Source organism: Hipposideros armiger, unplaced genomic scaffold (genome assembly GCF_001890085.2).
Source record: "Hipposideros armiger isolate ML-2016 unplaced genomic scaffold, ASM189008v1 scaffold_34, whole genome shotgun sequence".
Classification (NCBI taxonomy): Eukaryota; Metazoa; Chordata; class Mammalia; order Chiroptera; family Hipposideridae; genus Hipposideros; species Hipposideros armiger.
The window spans coordinates 121,949-140,925 of record NW_017731384.1 but is presented as its reverse complement, the minus strand read 5'-3'; the positions used below and the strand labels follow the sequence as shown (position 1 = coordinate 140,925).

The following is an 18,977-nucleotide window of genomic DNA, read 5'->3' as shown; positions in this document are numbered from 1 at the left end:
AGAAAACCCAAGAGAATTGAAAACGGTCGCCTCTGGAGAGAGGGAGTCAGGAATGGTGGTGTAAGCTGGGTATAACTTTTTTGTGTATTTGGGGGTAAAAAATAAAAATGAAACTTAAAACTATTAAACGCAACAGTTATGTAGAGCATTATGTCTTTCACAGTTAAGTGTTAAATAAAATGTAAACTATTATTATTACCCTACTCCTAAAAAGCATAATATATAGCCTTGCTAAGTAAGTGATACAGACATTTCATTCATTCATTTCATTATTTTTCCCCCAATTCCCACCATCTACCACATTGCTTGTGAAAAAATGAATTACAAATATGTACTGAAGTGTCTTATTTGGTTTGTGTATCTCCCTGATTTACTAAGCCGTTATTTTATGGATGTGAATGAGAAGAAAGAGCTGTTGCCTCTTTCCGAATCATGTTGTTGATAACTTTTTTTGGAATTTCAAGAGGAAAATTCTGAATTTTTTTTCTCTCTACTGCCTACTCATTTGTGTTTCTGTGACTAAATAAATGGATATCATTCGGGCTTACTCTAGCTTCCTAATCAGTTTTATCCTGTGTATTTTAACATGTTTTCTCCCGTGATCAGGGCCGCAAGCTTCTGATCATTGGGACCACGAGCCGCAAAGATGTCCTTCAGGAGATGGAAATGCTCCATGCTTTCAGCACCACCATCCACGTGCCCAACATCGCCACGGGAGAGCAGCTGTTGGAAGCTTTGGAGGTGAAAAATGAGTCCATGGATTGCTCAATGTTTCTAAGAAAGGAGTTGAGGCTGGAAATAATGCTAAGGGGCACCAGACATCACACCTGGTGTTGAGCTTCTATGGTAACCTAGAACATGGGACCTGGGCTATCCCTTCAGTTGTTTTCAGGAATTAAAGGAAGAGGAGATGACTTAGAAGTGAGAGGGAATTTCCTATTTCTCAGTGTCAGCAGCATACAGACTGCCAGGAATGAATTACTCTCTGCCCAGCGTGAGTAATGCATATAGATTCCAAGGACCAGAAACTCAGGCTGGGGGTGAAGGAGGTAAAGTAACCAATACATAGAAAAATCAGTCATTTGTAGTAGCTTCCAGCCCCTTTACTTGTATGTATTTCATAAATTGGAGCAATGATGAAAACTTTAGAAACTTCAAAAAAGCTACAGAAGTAAAAGGAACTACTTTATTAACGAGTTCAGAATATGGAAATGTTTTTGTCAGTATTTTTGAGGATGACAAAGTCTTTAAATTTTTTTTAAAATATGTCCATTAAACTTTTGAAGACTATTAGTGTGCACAAATGACTTGAGATTTGTTAGAAAATATTATCTAGTGACTTGTTCAGCAGTGGTGAAGGCTTCTTAAAAATCCTCAAGACCCATAAAATTGGGGCATACTCCCAACAAAACAGAAATGATTTCTATGATAAATGTCTCCAGGTTACCTGCTTGAGCAGCTTTTGTGCCGAGATAGGGTAAGAGAAGTAAATTTAGTCTGCTTTGACACATACAGATTGTTCCTAGAAAGGAATGTTAAAAATTTTAACTGATATTATGGACTGGAGCTATCTCCCCCAACCCCTAGCAAATATATCTCTAATGGAGGCCTATAGGAAAACAGAATTTAGATACCAGTTTTCGCTTTCATAATTACACTGATGAGTTTAGGAAGGTCAGGTTAGATTTTAAAATATGAGAGAATCCTGTCAGCTTGAACCAGTCAGCTAGTTCTTATCACTGTGTTTTAAGGATAAATGTGAGAATGAACTAATAATGCTGTTGCTGCACTTACTATAAAAGTCCTTTTGTAATTTTTATTGTTTTTATAGCTTTTGGGCAACTTCAAGGATAAGGAACGTACCACAATTGCACAGCAAGTAAAAGGGAAGACGGTCTGGATAGGAATCAAGAAGTTACTAATGTTGATTGAAATGTCCCTACAGGTAAGATGCTTCCTGCTCCTTATGACTCAGGCTCAGAAGCTTCATGATGTACCGTGAGGTCTTATATTTCCTTTTGTTAGGATTTTAATTAATTGTTATAATTCTCTTACTGTTTCTGAACACAAGTTGATATTGGTAGCCTGTTTCTGAGATCAAACAATAACTTTGGTACTTGTCTTTCCTGCTTTTTAAAACTTGAAAATAGAAGAAAAGATTATAAAGTTACTTTAAGTTTTAGTTTCCGGAGTCACTAGATCTTAGAAAGGACTTCAAAGAGCAATTGATCTGCGTCTCCTCATTTTAGAGACGAACCCCGACTATCCTACACGGGGTGTCAGTGAGTTATCCAGGGTCACAGCCAATTGATGGAGTGGGGCTGACATCCATCTGAGGTCAGGAAGCTACCGCACACACACAGAAGGGGCCTGGGAGCCTGCGGTAAGGGACAAGGTAATTGAGTTGTACAGGTTAGACTTGGGCCCTGGCTGGGCTCCTAGAAATGTCATGCAAACTACTGTAGGGTTGAGGCGTCTGAGATCGCACAGAAAACTGTGCCCCAGACAGCTGTCTGGACAAAGATGGATGGAACTTCTTTGTGACTGTTTGACATCTACTGGCAACTTACCTTTTCTCTTTTTGGAACTCCACCCCTCCAAGCACCCATCCTGTATCCATCTTGTCCTCACCTGATATACTATTTAGATAATAAATGTATCCTTACCAGGGACCTTGGCTGTCACTCACTATTGAATCCACAACCCCTGGAACAGAGCCAAACACATAGTAGGGTGCTCAGTAAACTTTCATTGACTGAATCTGCCCCAGGTCCTGGGCTGCATTCTAAGCACTGTGTGTTGCTGCTCAGCCTGCCCTTTGGTCAAGGTGAGCAGTGGGTGGCAGAGGTGAGGTTTCATTCACGCCGGAAATAGGCTCTTGGACCAATAACAGGTTATAAAGACAAAGTGAATGCTTTGTAATCTTCGCTGGGAAATTTATTTGAAAATAAAACTGTGGTTTTCAGAAACCTAAAGTTTAATTCCTTCTACTTTCAGCTGGACTATTTTTAAGCCAATTTATTTATTTTCCATTTTGAGCAGTAAATTCAAATTACAGACTAATCACTTTGCTTAGGGTTTTTCTAGATAAAGGTGCATATACAGATGTATCAGCTCCTTCCGTGGAAGAAGATAAACCTGTCAGATAGTCAGCTCTACTCTTCAATTTTTTTAGTTTCAGCATAATTTTTTTTTTCAATAATTGCATAGAAGAAACTATGTGGGTTTTTCTCCCCAATCCCTACCCCTTCCTCTTCCTTTCATGCCTGCAGGTCAGTGATGAAGTTAATGCCTCTTATGTACGTGGGGTAGAAAGTGAGAGTGGGGCACTCAGGCCTAATCTTCAGCAACTGACACTTCATAGGCCTCTGAGCTTGAACCCCTTCATGTCAAATGGATTTCGTGCAGCTGAGTGAATTCTCTTTAGATCTGCCTTAGAGAGACGGAGCCTAAGTGAAGAGGCATGTAGTTTAGCAGAATATAAGTCATGTTACCTCTCTGTTCACTATACACAATTCTGTTAAAACTTGCACAGTGCTGAGGATCTGCTCTGACTGGATGTCACCTGAGGGAATAAAGTCATTTATCTAGATTACTTTTTTCCTCCCTTTCTCTTGACTTTTAATTCCATAGCTACAGGCAAGTCAGTAAGTCGTTGCTCACACATATTAAATATATTTAATGGGCAAAGTCCTGCAAGTACTGACTACAACTGCGCTCCAGCCAGTTCCATTTTTTTTTAAGAACTTGACAATTGATTCATATGTAATTCTATTCCCAAAGAGGAAAACTGTGTCTTTTGTTAGCTATTCACACTTTTTCTTAGTCCTTTGTAGTCTGACCTCTTAACTTTGATACATTTGAAACTTCTGTTGGATGTTTTCTGGGATAGAAGAGAAGCAATCTTTAAAAAAAAAAAAATACTGGTTAGAGGGGGAACCCAGCTCCACACTCACCCACAGCTGCACAGAGCGTTAGCCGGCTGCTCCTGGAGGGCAGGGAGTTCCCTCTTGGGAAACAGACTCCTGCCCTGTAACATTTTTTAAAGGTTAGATATGTTTTTTACCATAAAAATTCATCTTAAGGAATCAAAGATATTTTTAACGATCACTTTTTAGGTAACTTCACATCCCTGACGGACCCATGAGAGCATCGGTAAATAAATTGGTATAAATATGAATATAAAATGAAGAGTAACAATGACCTGAACCCAAAACCTGAACCACAGCTCCTCCATCTTTCCTTAGACCCGTGACACTGTTCTCAGTCTCAGGAGACCCGAATTATCCAGAGGTCGTGTCAGTAGTGAGCCCCACTCTTCGTTTTTTGGGTTTTTTTTTTCAGTTTCGACACAATTTTTTTCATTAATTGCAAAGAAGGAACTATGCCAGGGAGACCAAGGTTAAGAAAAGCTAAATCATCAATCATAGAGAATTAATAGGCTATTTTTTGGTTTTAATCAACATCAATTATTGGTTCCTTCAAGTTTAGTCTCACTCATACCGTAGATGAGCCCTATGAGTTGGATGCCATTTGAACACCCATGAATGGCCACCATCTGGTCTCACAGTGGTCCTCTCTGGTGTGCTGCCTCCTCACCCAGCGCTAGCCAAGGAGCCATGTGGCTGAGGTGCCTGTGAGTGACCAGCTGCGTCATTTGGGACCTCGAATATAGCGATTCTCTAGGCTAGGAAATCCCATTCACTTCTCTTGAATGACATAATCTGCTTTTCTGTGTATCAGAATACTGGTCAAGGAACAGGTAACACATTTCTGTGACTCAGCAGAGCACTGATGAAAGTATGAAGCTAAGCATTTCCTTGGCATGAAGGAAGCGCAGTTATCAGAAGGCACCATTAACCCGTCGTCTTTATTTCTTCTGATGTATTTAGATGGATCCTGAATACCGTGTGAGGAAATTCTTGGCTCTCTTAAGAGAAGAAGGAACGTAAGTACATACCACACTTAGGACTGTCAAGCAAACTTACTACTCTTTGAAATCCCAGGACCTAATTTAGGAGTTGCTGTACAGTGCATATAAATTTACATTCTCAACCTTTCTTGGACAACTTTGTTTCCATTTATTAGAATTCTTCACTGTGTTATAGATCTGAGAGACCAAGCAAGGAAAATGGTTGTATTGCAGGTTTGCTCTCCCTGTCCTGCTTCGCAAAACTTCCTTGTCACAATGCAGGAAAAAATGCAATGGTACATATTTGTTGGAACCTGCTTTTAAATGCATGGAGCTGTGACCATTTTCTTTTGTGACATGCTCATCTAATAGCAAATGCATAGTGAAAATTTTAGAAAAGTCATTAAGAAGCTTTTAGTGATGTTTGTGATGAATGGCTTTTTGCAGACCCTCATCTATTTTGTGTGTGTGTTTTGGGTATTTCTTTTTCAGTAGCCCCCATGACTTTGAAAATGGACTGTTTGCACAGTGACCAAGGGAAGTGACCAAGGTAAAGGTGGCCTGGGATCTTCACTAGATTTACTCAAGATACTGGACGAAGTGAAAGGTTCCCTACCTTCAGCACGTGCTCACTCTGCATGATTAGTGCAATAAAACGCCCTTCCTTGTGCTTACTGAGACATTCTGTTTTGTGGAAGGTACAAATTTGCTTTAGAATGCTGTGCTTACCTTTCTGTGCAAGCTAAGCTGATTCCTTCTCCTCAGTCGTTAAGTGTGGGAGATGTACTGTATTTGTGAACACTACACGTGTTAAGCCCCCTATCACCACCACCCAAAACCTCTCAATAAATGTCATGATGTCGCAAGACAACACGTGGCCTGTTAGAAGGAAGACTTCCTACAAGTAAACCAGGAACAGTGACTAGAGGTATGGGCTCAAAGGGGTTATCTTACACTTCCCTGTGCTAACACTGCAGGGAAAGGTCCTCCCATAAAGCTACTGGTTACCTTTGCCTGAAAAACAGGGCTTGGCGTTTCTAAGATGCTGTTCTCAATCATTTTCAGAGATGTTTCCAAGTTGCAATCAGGAGATCTTTCTTAATAGAAAGTCAGGTTATTAGTGTGTTGGCTGTGACATCCCCTTAATGTAACTAATTTGCTCTGCGGTAAGAGATATGCTAATCATTACCACTCGTTAGATGTTGTTAAAAACTTGTGGAAGTATGTATGAAGCAAGCGTACACCCCTAAAAAGAAAGGAGTCATTAAAATAATTTACAAATCTCTCAACACTAATTAGTGTCCAACTCTAAATGGGTCAGTTCCTTAGTATATTAAAGGCTTATTAGCATCACCACTTTTCTTTTTTCCTTAGCTTAATTACTTACTGAAAACATATCCTGTATTTTAAATTAGCTGTACTATCTTGCATCTAAATAAAACACGATTCTGCAGAAAAAAATAATCCACTTTCCAGCCCTCTCCCCTCAGCCCTTTACCGTCCATTCCAGTACATTGAAGACATTCCCTTTCCCCTCTGCACGTTTCTTCCAAAGGGAGAGGACGGGTGGCTTGTCTTATAACTGAGTTAAAAGGAATTTAAATAGGTCATCCTGTTTGGTGATGAGAGTGAGGGCACAGGCCACTCTCTCCCCACTGCTGCTGTAAATGTGAAGACACGCAGCCGGGAGCCATCACGTGTGCTTAGCGCTGCCCGTGACGCTGTGGCCACAGTGGCACTTGGGTGTAGCTCTATCATCTGTCCCCGTGGTAGAAGCCTCCTGTATATTTTTCGTAGACCTGTACGTCATATCTACTTTGTTTCAGGTTTTTATCCCTCGCTTATTCTGTGGCTTTTCCAAAAGTGGGTTGTATTGTGAAATTCTGTGATTCCCAGCAGCCAGTATCCTGGACTCCCTTCCCTGTTTTAGATCTTGGCGCTTTTCTCTTCCCGGGAAAGCAGCACACACTGTATTAATTTATGTCTCTTATTAAATGAGGTTAATGTCTTTGTGTTTTGTCCAAAACTATATTGAAAAATTTAAATATTATATTGTTTAATGCAAATGAAGGAATGCAATAAAGAGTATATATATACTTGAAAATGTTCTGTAGACCAGTATTTTATACAAAACAACATATATAACTGATACGAATGTATGAAGAAGAAGGGGCTCAGAAAAGCCCCTCTTAGATGGTTTATTATATAATAACTAGCACAAGGGGATGGATGATTTTTATTTAAAAACCTCTCATTTTAATTGTTTTGAAAGAGTAGTTATTTAAAAAGAAAATCAGATCAATGGCAGCATGTTTTTTAAAGTTAATGCACAATAAGAATCTTTATACTGATTTTACTTCTTTCACCTTATTAAAAACTGAAGTGTACCAGAGCCATAAATGGGTTAAGCCAGAAAGGAAAAGTGTTTCTCAAGTAGAATTACTCCTTCCTGTGAAAAGTACAAACCAAGAGACTCAAACACTCGCAGTGTGAGTTCTTCATTTTGGTGTCCTTCATCCTTTTTGCATGTTTCTGAGCCATCAGATCTCTTAGCCCAAACCCCAACCCTTCGAGCTGCCTTGGGTTAGGACTAGAGGCCGCCCAGAAAGTCAGGAGGCTCTGTGGGAAGAGTCCAACTTCAGAGCTTCTCTGATAGCAGGGGCTGCTCCCTGGGGGCTGCCCACACCCTCCTTAGAGGAGGGCCCTGAGGTCACCCTGGTCCCCGTGTTGCCTTGAAAAGGTGGAGTCTCGAAGCTGTCTGAGTACTGTCCAAAGTCAGGGGTTACAGCCTGGCCTGCTGATACCGCAAAGGAAACGCCTACTAGCTGCAGCCTTACGTTTCTTCATCTGTGGGTGAACTGTTAGCAGGCTATTTTGTGTGTGTGTCAGAAGATACAATTAAAACCTCAAAAAAGGAGGTTATTATATCCTTTCTGAATTTGTACATCTTCACTGAAACACTTTTTTGAATGTAACAGCAAAACTGTATAATGGTGGTTAAAACCTGAAAAACAGATTTTGCTTTAGGGCCATCTTTTCATATCCTAAGAAATTACAGTGAACAGCCTCCCCTGGAAGTTTCAGCAGCAAGTCATGGGGTAGATAATCAAATCCTGGTAAACACACTTGTGGAAGCATCGAGTCAGCTAGGAACAACCAACCCAGCCCAAACACAGAAGCAGGATTTCATTCTCCTTGCCTGGCAACTTGACCCATAAGCCTCTTCAAAGAAGAGACAGGGCAAGGTGTGTGTGAGAGTTCAAAAAAGCATGTAAATTTCAGAAGTTATTGCAAAATGATCTAAAGTTTCTCATCAGCTGGCAAGCAGTGCCGAGACTGGGGCCTGGAGCGGGGCCCACGGAGCCGGGGTGTGTGTGTGAACACCGTGGCTCTGAGATGCAGAAGATAGCACCTGTGATCAGCAAGATTCCCAAGTAGGGAAGACAGAATTTGCAAGGACTGATGTTTGAAAATCTCCCAGCATACAGTCTCCACACAACTGACTTTGTCTCACTATTTTGGGAGTTTAAGATTAATGGTAAGATGATTTTTTGCCTCCTGGAAAGTTTTCTGTTAAGCTAGGAGAAAAGATGATGGTGTAGTAATCATCATTTTGCTGAAATAATTGTGTGTGTAGGTGTGTGTGTGTGTGTCCGTACACCCAAGGCCCACAGGGATACACCAAGAATGATCTCACCATCACCTTTTTCCTTGCTTTTCTCTGCTTTGTACTTACCCTCTTTCCATTTGCCTTTGTGTTTCATCCCCTCATCCTTGAATTCACCCTCACACGTCCCTTCCCTTCTCTCTTCATAAAATTAATACTGCTTTGAAAGATATCTTCTCATTACATTTTCTTTCTTTTGGAGTTTTTTTAAATTTCTTCATGTTTTTAAATGTTTATTAGTATTTATGCTTATGGAGGAACTAAATGTTCGAGCACAGCTATAAACTGTTCTCTTTAATCATAGGATTACAAATGGCCTTGGTAAGTATTAATAGGGACCATTTAAATATTTGGCAGCCTTACAGGTTAAAAAAAAAAAAAGTACCCAGATGCTAGGGCGGATGAGTATTAGCTTTATGCAAACGTGAAAAAGATGAGCACCACTGTGGGACGTGGGGAGATCGGTATACTTTCCATGTCCAATTCATTGCACAGCTGAAACCCACCATTTGTGTGGTTTAAGCTCCTCAGGGACTAAAGAAAGACACATCATGAGCAAAGTAAAGTTCATGAACTTCTAGTAGCCATTCCTAACCTAAGGTGAGGGGTCTGAATGGAGCATAGGCAGCCCGTCTTCACTGTACAAGGCAGACCGCTTTATTTTTCTGTCACTTGTTTTCTACGACATGAAATAAGATTTGTTCCTACTAAAGGTAAATCAGGAAAATGAAAGAAAATGAAAATATTTTCACCGTGCCACATAAACATTTTATGGGTAGGTCTGAAAACATTTTATGTCTCGTGTCATAAAACTGAGTTCTATCATCTAACTGTTAAGATGTTGCTTGTGAGCTCCAGGTGAGTCCTTTTGAATGAAGCAGGAGTCCAAGAAGCGAGTGCTTCTCCCTAGAGCATACCCACCAGCGGGTCCCTTCTGCCCAGACCAGCCTAAAACTTCCAGTGGCACTTGTTGCAGACACCCCAGAGCTCAGGGCACACAGTTTCTTCTTCCCGGCCAGCCTCCCCCTTCTGGAGCTTAGCTCTCAAGTGGCGCTAGCAAGGGAGGGCCATTGCCAGCCGTTTCATTTTCAGCAGAGCAAATCCTATTTTCCCAATAAATGGAGTTGAAAACATGGGTGAGGAAGGGATTAAGTCAGTGGTCAGTGTCGTGGTCTGCTGGCCTTGAGCCACATCTCTGAGTGTCTGTGACATTAATTTGTGCATTGGGAGTGCTGGAGTCTATGAAATGAATTACTGCCCAAATTGCTTATTTCTAAAACTGGAACTTCTTTGTGAGAAGTTGATTTAGAACAAAGTAAGGCTGTAAGAAAGTCCTAGAGTAGATTCAGACCTGTCCATGGCGTCTCAGATGCTCTTGCTTAGAAAACAGGAAATTACCTTAATTTGGGCCACTAAGATAAGAGTGAAAGTTGAGGCTACCACATGCAGACCCTGATATTCTTGACCTGAGCGCTCATCTGGAAACTCCACACACTGTACAATGTATCCATTTTAAGTTTGTTTACCTTCTCTTTAATGACTTAACAGAAAAAAACTGCATGATGAAATATATTTTCTCCAAATATATATATATTTATATAATATATAATCTTAGTTAACTCAAAGGTATATACATTGTATAATAAATAATATTTATAAAAAGAGACTTTTTGAATATAAAATCAAAAAGATCAACAACTTCTACAACTTTTTACAAAACTTTGGATACAGCAGGTTGGTAGGAAATTTCCATTGGAGACTATTACCTGACTACGGCGAGAATAATTACAATGCACTCGATGTACTATTATTAAATAATGACTTGTCGGCTACTTGAATACGCCCCGGAAACATGACTTGGTCACTTTTCATATGGAATACATAGATACGAAAAAGACGGTTGTGAACATTTGTGTCCCATTTTGCTGAAGTAATTCTCACGTAAAGCAAGCGTTATCCGGTTGACATGATTTAAAACTTTTCAGTCTAAAGTGAGACGAGGAGGGGCAATTCGGACTCTCTAGCGGGGATGGGGTGTGTATCTTTAGCAGGGCTTGTGGCCAACGGATTCCAGAGTGCAGGCATGGCTCCCAGACGGTGGTCTTGGCAAACCTGCCTGGGCGAGCAGGAAGATGGCCTGACCTGGTATTTTAGGTCAGTGTTAGGTAGACCAAAGAGAGACGGGAGAAGCGGAAGAGAAAGCGTCCTATTCGCTACCCCCGCTGCATCGCTTCCTGATTCTCCTTAAAGACAGCGCTGTGGGATTGGTTCACGCTGTCGAATCCATCTGCCTGTTTTGCTACCTTCCTCTGGGACTCTAGAGGACCAGTGTGGATCGAGGAGAACTCCGCTGTGAGGTGCTTTTCCCAAGGGAGGTGACTGCATGCTCCCCTTGGACCACCTAATCCTGCTCCTCGGTAACTGTCAGCATGCAGGTGAGGCCAGGAGCTCTGTGGTCAAGAACTCGGCATTTCTGTTTACTCGCACAGGCCAAAGGAAGGACAGGAGGCAGGAAGACGTGTCCTCACTGGAGAGGAAGCCAAGGAATCATTTTTACCCTCCCCATCTAGTAGTCTCAGAATTGGAACTTAAGGAATAGACTGCTACTCTCTCATTGACCCTTTGTCGAATTGATGCTAAGGTGACCTCGCGTCCAGCTGCTCCACCTGGCATTACATTGATGGAGAACCTGCAGGTGAGCAGGGCTGGGAGGGATTGAATGGCCTCTTCCAGAGATACCACTCCTTTCTTTAGGAAACCATTTGGGCTGGAGAAGGCCGTCCCCCCCTCCCCCATACATAACCTATTTACAACGGCCACTACCCAAAAAAAAAAAAAAAATACTGCATTAATGGTGGAAACTGCAGATGGTAGAAAAAGATTTTGAGATCTGACTGCAGTTCACAAGAGCCTCTGGTGCAGAACAGGGTTACAGAGAAAATGAGGCTGAGAAGAACACACGGCTGCTCTTCAAACAACTTACCAGGTCACCCAGAGCTCCTAGTTCTTCCAAACTCAAAACCCTACTCTAACAATCGCCTTGGGCCTCCCTACCACTTTATCCTCGCTACCCCTATGGCTTTTATCAGAACGTGAAAGTCTATCAGATTTGAATCGGAGTAGACAGACAAAAGGAAACTGCAGGGGTTTGTCCTACTTCGTAACTCCCACCTCACAGGCATCTTGGAATGTCACCAGGAGAAGCAGTTTGGAGACGGAATCTTGCCCATGCCGATGTCTTTACCACCAGGCAAAGAGCTCACAGTAGCCCAGCCTGTTCCGTTGGAGTAGCAATTTTTTTCCATTTTTATTTTCTTTAACATGTGCAAAGATAAGCCTCAGGTCTGTTTCCTATCAGACCCCAGAGAACTAAAAAGAGAGCCCCTTCTTTAAAAGCCACACACCATCCAGAGTAGGGTGAGAAACTGAAGACCGGAGAGAGGGACGGCGGCCTCCCAGTCAGCGGGCGGGTTGGGTCCAGGTAATTTACCACACGTGCATCTGGCAACAGTCTGGGTTCCTTGCTGTCTGATGCGGAGGGCTGAGCCCGGCGTAGGTCCTGCTCCCCGTAGGACTTCAGTGAATCTGCCCAGCCACACACTTCACCTTTCCCAGGGCCCTTGGGGAAATCAAGAGGAAGAATTAGACGCATACCTGCTTTCCCAGGGAGACCACCCATGAGGGTGCCAGGATCAGGGGCTGCTGACAGCTCAACGTTTCTCTTGGACTTGGCGGTAAGAGGGAGGGAACCCGAGTGGCTTTTCCATGCCCCCTCCTATACTTAGGGTCCACTGCTGAGGAAGGGCGTGTGGTCTACAGGAACAGTAGAGTTCTGGCATCCACAGTCGGGGGGGGGGGACCCGAATCCTACCTCCCCCGCCTTCTAGCTGGGGCTTGATGACAGGAAGTCCAGTAGCAGGTTAACTACCCTAATGAATCCGTTTTGTATCGAGACGGAGAAACCTGGCAGGTGTCAGCCCCAATTCCCACTAAGCAGATCCCTGGACACCGTGGTTTTTGTATCACACTAGATAATCTCATAACGAGCTGTCCGAACAGGAGAAAGTCTCCTAATTACATAATTAGGAATAATTCCTGCTCATGGGACACCCAGGTGTACATTTTATTCATTGTATATTTTTATCTCACACAGGATTTGAGGCCTGAGCTTTTGGGGTATTCCCAGTCAATCCGCAGCTCCCCAGGGCTGACAGGTTTGACAGGGGCAGAAACACACTCAACAAGATTCAAGGGACATGTTCAAGGTCTCGCAGCAAGTTAGTGACAGATCCAGCACCCAGGGTCAGCCGGGCCACCTGACTCGTGTCCACAGCCCCTTCTAGTTTACTGTGCTCACAACATCTGAGTGACAAGGAATAAGCCTGGTATTGGCAAGGGAGGAAATCCGTGGTTAGCCTGAGACACTAGACAAAAGCTACAAGCGATGGAAAGGATGCTTTCCTCCTAAGAAAGGACCAGGAGCCTGGCCTTCCTGTGGCATAAAGCCATGTTATCTGGGGCTTCCCCTAAGTGTGTGGAGGGCACGTGTGCTGCCCTGCGGCTCCCTGTCTCCTCCTTTCACTGTTGAGTCAGGGTGAAAAGCAAGAGGCTCTGATCTGTCCTATTGTGCCTGCAGCGTTCAGTGTGGACGAAAGGGCAGGACGGGTGTCGGCCTCTGGCTCCAGACCAAGTAGCGTGCCTGGGGGGAGCTACTCTTGGAGGTCAGCTCGGCCTGGGAATTGGCTGCCGCCTCGAGTATGTGAGCCCTGTGCAGGGGCTCTCGGTGTCAAAGCCTCTAGTCCACACAACAACCCTGCTGGGGACATGGTACTTCTCTCCAGTTCACAGACGAGGAAACCGGGACCCAGAGAGGCAACACAGCGTGCCCAAAATCACTCCACAAGTTGAATATTTACCAAAACGGCATCGCACTGGGAGTGAACTCTCCACTTGTCCCAGCGTGGGGGGGGTCACGATCTACCTGCACGTGGTGTCTTAAAACCGCGTCTATGTAGCCCTTTCCATAAGACTGGAAAGCACCATTCTATTTCAGAAATGAGAAGGCGGGGGCTGATGGAGAGCATCGGTTCTTCTTAGGATCTGTTAGCACAGGGGTTACAGGTGGGGGACTTCTGGACACTGAGAGCCGAGCCAGGACCTCCTTCCCCACGGGCAGATAGCTTATCTTGGCTGCCCAGCTGGGGAGGGGGGGTGCTGACACAGCCCCAGGGTCCTGAATCTGTACCACCTGGGAGCCCCCTAGAGCCACTGATGGGACCTGGGATGCTGCTGTGGCCTCCACAGGACCCACCTACGGGGCTTTCTGGGGGCAGAGACGTGGACTCAGTGTCCCGATCTGTGCAATGAGCAGGCTGGATAGATGGCCTCTGTCCAGTATGAGTATTCTAAAGCTCTGATTCCCCCACAGCCCCCTCTCAGAATGGCCAGAGGTATGTCCTACTGGATAGTGGGGACAAGGTGTCGCCTCTGGCCATCGTGGACATCAGAGGAAGGTGGCCACTGTGCTTTCAAACATTTCTTTCACCTTGCCAGCCCACGATGAGCCTGTGTGTTCTCTCTCATTTGATGCCTTTTCTTCTGTCATATTGGGCAGTAAATGAAACTGCCCAAGCGATGACACCATTTCACTGCTTCGTGACCGCCCTCACGTCACAGCTCCCTAAATGGCATTCATCACACTTTCTATTTGTACTGTATTCAGGCAAGCAGTCATAGCTGTTGGCTCACTTGAGCCTCATAAAAATTCTGCTAGGCTCTCATTATCACCACCTCTGCACAGATGAGGAAACTGGCCTCCACGGCTCCACGGCTGGCAAGCAGTGGGGTGGGAACCACCTCGTGCTCTTTCCACCCACCACACTGCTCTTCCAGACACCAAGAAAGGTGGCACCTCTTTTCTGCGTTTCTGGATTCTGTCCCTGCCAGGATGCAACTGGAGCGACACAGAGGGGCTTCCCAGGTGGACTGGGTGAGGCGCCCCTCAGCCAGAGCTCTCCCCATGATGTCAGGTTCTTCCCCCAGGCCCACACAGCACAGACGTGCACCCCAGCTCCAAGGTGCCCTGTGTGGAGCTGCACGGCCCAACGGGGTGCTCTCCCTGACACGGCCCCAGCCAGTGACGACCCAGGCAGGCAAGTCCTTCGCTGTGAATCAAGCATTGGCCCCAGTGCTCTCTCCTTTGCTCCTCACAGCATCACTAGGGAGGATGGCAGATGAGAAGACAGATGTGGGAAGACTGTCTTATTTGGGTCACATGTTAGCAAGTGATGGAAGCTGGACCAGGGCTCATGCCTCTGGATATTAGGCTCCCTCTCAGGTTAGAGAAAAGGGAGAAAGGGCACACCAGCCTCAGAGACCTTCCACCTCCAAGACTCGAGGACCACCCTATGTCAACCCTGACCTATTCTGGGGACCTCTGGATCTGAGGGCCAGGCACAGTGTCTCCCACGCCGGCCACCTCTGGGAAGCTTGGCAACATAATCCACCAGCCTTTGATCCCTTGATTACTCACCACCATCACTCTGAACTTGACTCCTTCCTCCTCCCCATCGCCATCCATAAACTCGGTGAGAGTGCGCCCCGCTCCACCCAAGCTTCAGATCTGTCAGGATATAGGCTTATACGCCGCTTCCCCCACCCACCTCCTTGAGGTTGGTAGGATTTACTCTTGTGCAAAAACTTGCCCTCTAAGTTCAAGGTGGATGCACAATGACGCTGCCCCAGGGATAGAAGAGACTTTTTGGCCTACTGTTTCAAGTATTTTAACCCTCTTATTTTACAGTAAGAAAACCGAGGCCCTAAGAAGTGAAGGAACAGGAAGTTAGAGGAAAAGTTGGGACTAGAAGTCAGGTGTCCCAGCTTCCAACCCCCGAGTCTCTCCTCGGGCGCCTCAGATACTCAATAATGAGAGACAGTGGCTGTGCAAAAATTTGACCTGGCTCATAATAGACTAACTTGGATGAGAACTGTAATCAACTGATTGCAACCTCATGTGCATACACTTGGTTATGATCTGTGCTTTTTGTTATCCACCAAGGACTGTTCCCATCTAAGTTTGGGAAATCCTGGCTTCCTATGTTGGCTGTAGGAACTTGTGTCTTGGAGCCCTCAGAAATAGGATGGAGTCGTCAGGAAAAGGAGACGGGCAAACCTGGCTCCCTGCATCAAGGCCCCCAGCCTCCCCACACCCCGCCACCCTACCTTGCTCCCTACTTGCAGGTGTGCACGTCGTAGATGCGGATGCACTCCTGGCAGCTCACATAGCAGCACCAGTGGAAGATGCAGTGACATTTCTCCTTCCGCTTCTCCGTCCTCGTGTTGTGGCCGCGACCACAGCAGAGCAGGTCACAGCCATCGATGCCGTGGGAGGTGACATTGCAAGTCCGGTCCCTGGTGCCAAAGGAGCCTGTCTCCGGATTGGGCTCACAAAAGTTGGGGGAGTTCTCGTAGTAGACCAGGTCCCTCTCGGTGGGCGGCTTGAAGAGCGCGTACTTGGCGCGGAGCGTCTCCACCCAGCCGCGAGATTCGCGGTGCTTCTCCACCACCATCTCTGAGGCGCTGTCGTACTTGTCCTTGAGGAAGTCACCGATGGCACGGAAGTCGGGCTGGGCCCACCAACAGGTCTTCACCTCACAGCTGCCTGACAGCCCGTGGCACTTGCACTTGAGGTGCATGTGGTCCAGGATGGTCTGGGGAAGAGGAGTAGCAGCTGGTCCCCAGACTGACCCCACCTGGGAGCACACCTAGACCTTCCCGCTCTGCCCCTGCCCACCCCCCCACACACACATACCCCCATTCCTAGAGCCTTCTCTATTCCTGCCCTGCGCCAGGATGAGAACTGATCGGGGATGAGCTCTGAACCCAAAGAATGGTGACCACTGTTTTCCTCCCCTTCACACTCCAAACACTGGCAGAAATCACATCCATTTCTCAAAGCCATAGTAAATAGGGATTGTTATCCACGTTTAACAGATGAAGAAACTGAGGCTGGGAACTTAAGTGACTCACCCTGTCAAACAACCATAGGAAGCGGGTGGAGGCTGGGTTCAAAGCCAGGCCCACGGGCTTCACATGTAGGGCTCTACATGAGCACACAGAGGGGGCTGGCTGCTACGTGCTCCATCCCCTGGCGGGCCAAGACCCGGGACAGTCCAAGGAGAAAGGAGGGTGAACAAAAGGAGTGACTGTGAGTGGGGTTGGGAGCCAAGCCTGGCCAAAGGGAAAGAGAAAAGCAGGGAGCCCAGGACCCATGAGGAGGACTGCTGGAAAGGGCACCGGGGCAGGGTCGCGGCGACTCACCGTGCGGCCTGCCTCGTTGTTGTGCTTGTTCATGGCCGAGCGCGCGTCTGGCCTGTTCTCGCGCGCGTCTGCGAACTCACGCGACACAAGCACACCGAAGTCGGCGTCCTCGCTGCAGCCGCCCCACTTCCAGCCCTCGCCAGGCGGCCCCTTATGATGGGAATCGCAGCCGCAGATGGTGGAGGTGCCCTCAGCGCAGGAGCGCGTGACTGCGAAGGCCACGCCAGCAGAGGCGATGGCGTGCACGAAGGCCGATTCGCGGGTGGCTGCGGGAAGGGAGTGGGGTGCCATTGCTCAGACAAAGTCCTGAGACGCGGCCACCCTGCCTCAACCTCCCCAGCTGGGAAGGAGGGCTCGCCAGCTCTGAGGGAAGAAGGAGAAACTGAGGTGTCCTTCAGATCCTCTTTGGCTGGCCCAGCTCCTGATGGAGATCCCCACTTTGCGGATAAGCAAATTGAGGCCCAGGGCCGCTAACTTATTAACACAGGGCTTTAACAGCTGGCAGAGGGGAGCCTATTAGAAGCAGTAGTGGAAACGGTAGCTCCCGCAGTTTGCTAAATAGCTAAGTGGCCCTGCTCTGTCCTGGCCCCAGGAGCCCCTGCCCTCTGCCTTCCCAAACTCCACAGGCCTGAACCTTCCCAGTCTTGAAAGCCTGAGGTCTGTGGGGAGGAAGGCCTGGGAACCGACAGCCTAAACCTATCCAAGTCCCTCCACTTCCTACCTGAATGCACCTGGGCAGGCCCTTTCTTTTTTTTGTTTTTTTGTTTGTTTTTTTAAAGATTTTATTGGGGAATTGGGGGAGGGAAACAGACAAGTTGCTGTCCTTTTGTTCTTCAGTCTAGTTGTGGAGGACATCGCTTCACTGGCCCATGTTGGTATTGTGATCATTGCGCTCTTCCCCAGTGAGGCAGATCTGTCGCCGGCCATTGGACGGCCACTCACAGCGGCTCACTGCAACTCACACTGGCTGCCGGCCACTCACGGTAGCTTATGGCAGCCCACTGCAGCCTAGTCATGGCAGGAGACTCACAGCAGCCCAGCTCCAGGTCAAGCTGTTGTTCACCATCTTAGCTGTAGAGGGCGCAGCATCACTGGCCCACATGTGGGATCCGAACCGGGAGCACTGCTGCTCAGAGCTCACGCTCCCAAGCCAGCTCTTAACAAACGAGCCACTCAGCCGGCCCCCTTTCCTTTTCTGAGCCACCCTCTTCACAGACTGGGAACACTTTCCCTCTGCTATCAGAGTTCCTGACCAGGAGGGCAGTGGCCAGCGTCTCCCCATTCCCATTCTCCTGTCCTCCACCCAGACAAGGCCAAGGTTTTGGACTGAGAAGGCCAAGCCAGGGAGACATAAGGCCCTTTCCCTTGGGTCCAGGGAAGAAAAAGGAGAGATTCTCAGGTGTGTCCCCTAAACATCATTATAATGATAGCCACTTTTGGGTGCTTGGTAGGCACCAGATTCTGCTCTCCATATCCTTAATCCTATTAAATCCTCTTAACCCCATGAGGCAGGAAGATTTCCAGGCCCATTCTACAGATACAGACGATTAGAGAGGCAAAGGCCTGAAAGACCTGCAGTCCCACCATCTCTCCTTACTGGCGAGGAAGGAGCCCAGAGCAGGGGGGTGACCTGCCCAAGGCCACGCAGGTTGCAAGACGCCGCGCTGGCCTAGAAGCCAGGACTCCCATCCGGAGTTCAGCAGGAGATCGCAGTTCGGCAGACAAGGGAGCCTGGTGACCCCTCGTAGCCACATCTGCTTCTTTAGAGGCTCCAGGTCCCTCGTGGGCCATCTGCAGGGGAGAACCCGCCCCCCAGCTCCGTACAGACGGGAGGGGAGCGCTGGGCGGGCCCGCCAGCGCTGGGGAGCCCGCGCAGCAAGGGCTGACTGCGAACAGGGGGCGGCCGAGGCCTGTGGCGCTGCGCCCTGGTTCCGAACCTGGTCCCTCCACCGCCCCAACTCCAGCCCCCTCCCACCAGTCAGCGTCCGGGGGGCAGGGGTGCCAAGGGTGAGCGCCTCGCTTCCGGCCGGGCCTGAGGCCTCTCGCGGCGGCGGCGGCGCCCGGGGCTCGGACTGCGCT

General features: G+C 47.0%; 2 protein-coding genes across 5 annotated transcripts in view; one reads left to right on the top strand and one right to left on the bottom strand.

Annotated features, from left to right (window-relative positions):
- NSF (N-ethylmaleimide sensitive factor, vesicle fusing ATPase) overlaps positions 1 to 7,016 on the top strand; it is a 129,687-nt gene extending 122,671 nt beyond the window's left edge. For both annotated transcript variants that reach the window (XM_019637775.1, XM_019637774.1), the window contains 4 exons: positions 607 to 741; positions 1,832 to 1,945; positions 4,893 to 4,948; positions 5,405 to 7,016. In XM_019637775.1, the coding sequence (XP_019493320.1) occupies positions 607 to 741; positions 1,832 to 1,945; positions 4,893 to 4,948; positions 5,405 to 5,444 (345 nt within the window). In that variant the 3' untranslated portion in view covers positions 5,445 to 7,016. The remainder of the gene's footprint in view (positions 1 to 606; positions 742 to 1,831; positions 1,946 to 4,892; positions 4,949 to 5,404) is intronic.
- A 3,079-nt stretch (positions 7,017 to 10,095) lies between these two features.
- WNT3 (Wnt family member 3) overlaps positions 10,096 to 18,977 on the bottom strand; it is a 48,857-nt gene continuing 39,975 nt past the window's right edge. For 2 of the 3 annotated variants that reach the window (XM_019637633.1, XM_019637635.1), the window contains exons 3-5: positions 16,899 to 17,164; positions 15,813 to 16,288; positions 10,133 to 12,198 (exon numbers count right to left, since the gene is read on the bottom strand). In XM_019637633.1, coding sequence (XP_019493178.1) covers positions 12,156 to 12,198; positions 15,813 to 16,288; positions 16,899 to 17,164 — 785 coding nt within the window. In that variant the 3' untranslated portion in view covers positions 10,133 to 12,155. Of the gene's footprint in view, positions 12,199 to 15,800; positions 16,289 to 16,898; positions 17,165 to 18,977 lie in introns of all 3 variants that reach the window. The other variant, XM_019637634.1, reaches the window with a different exon arrangement.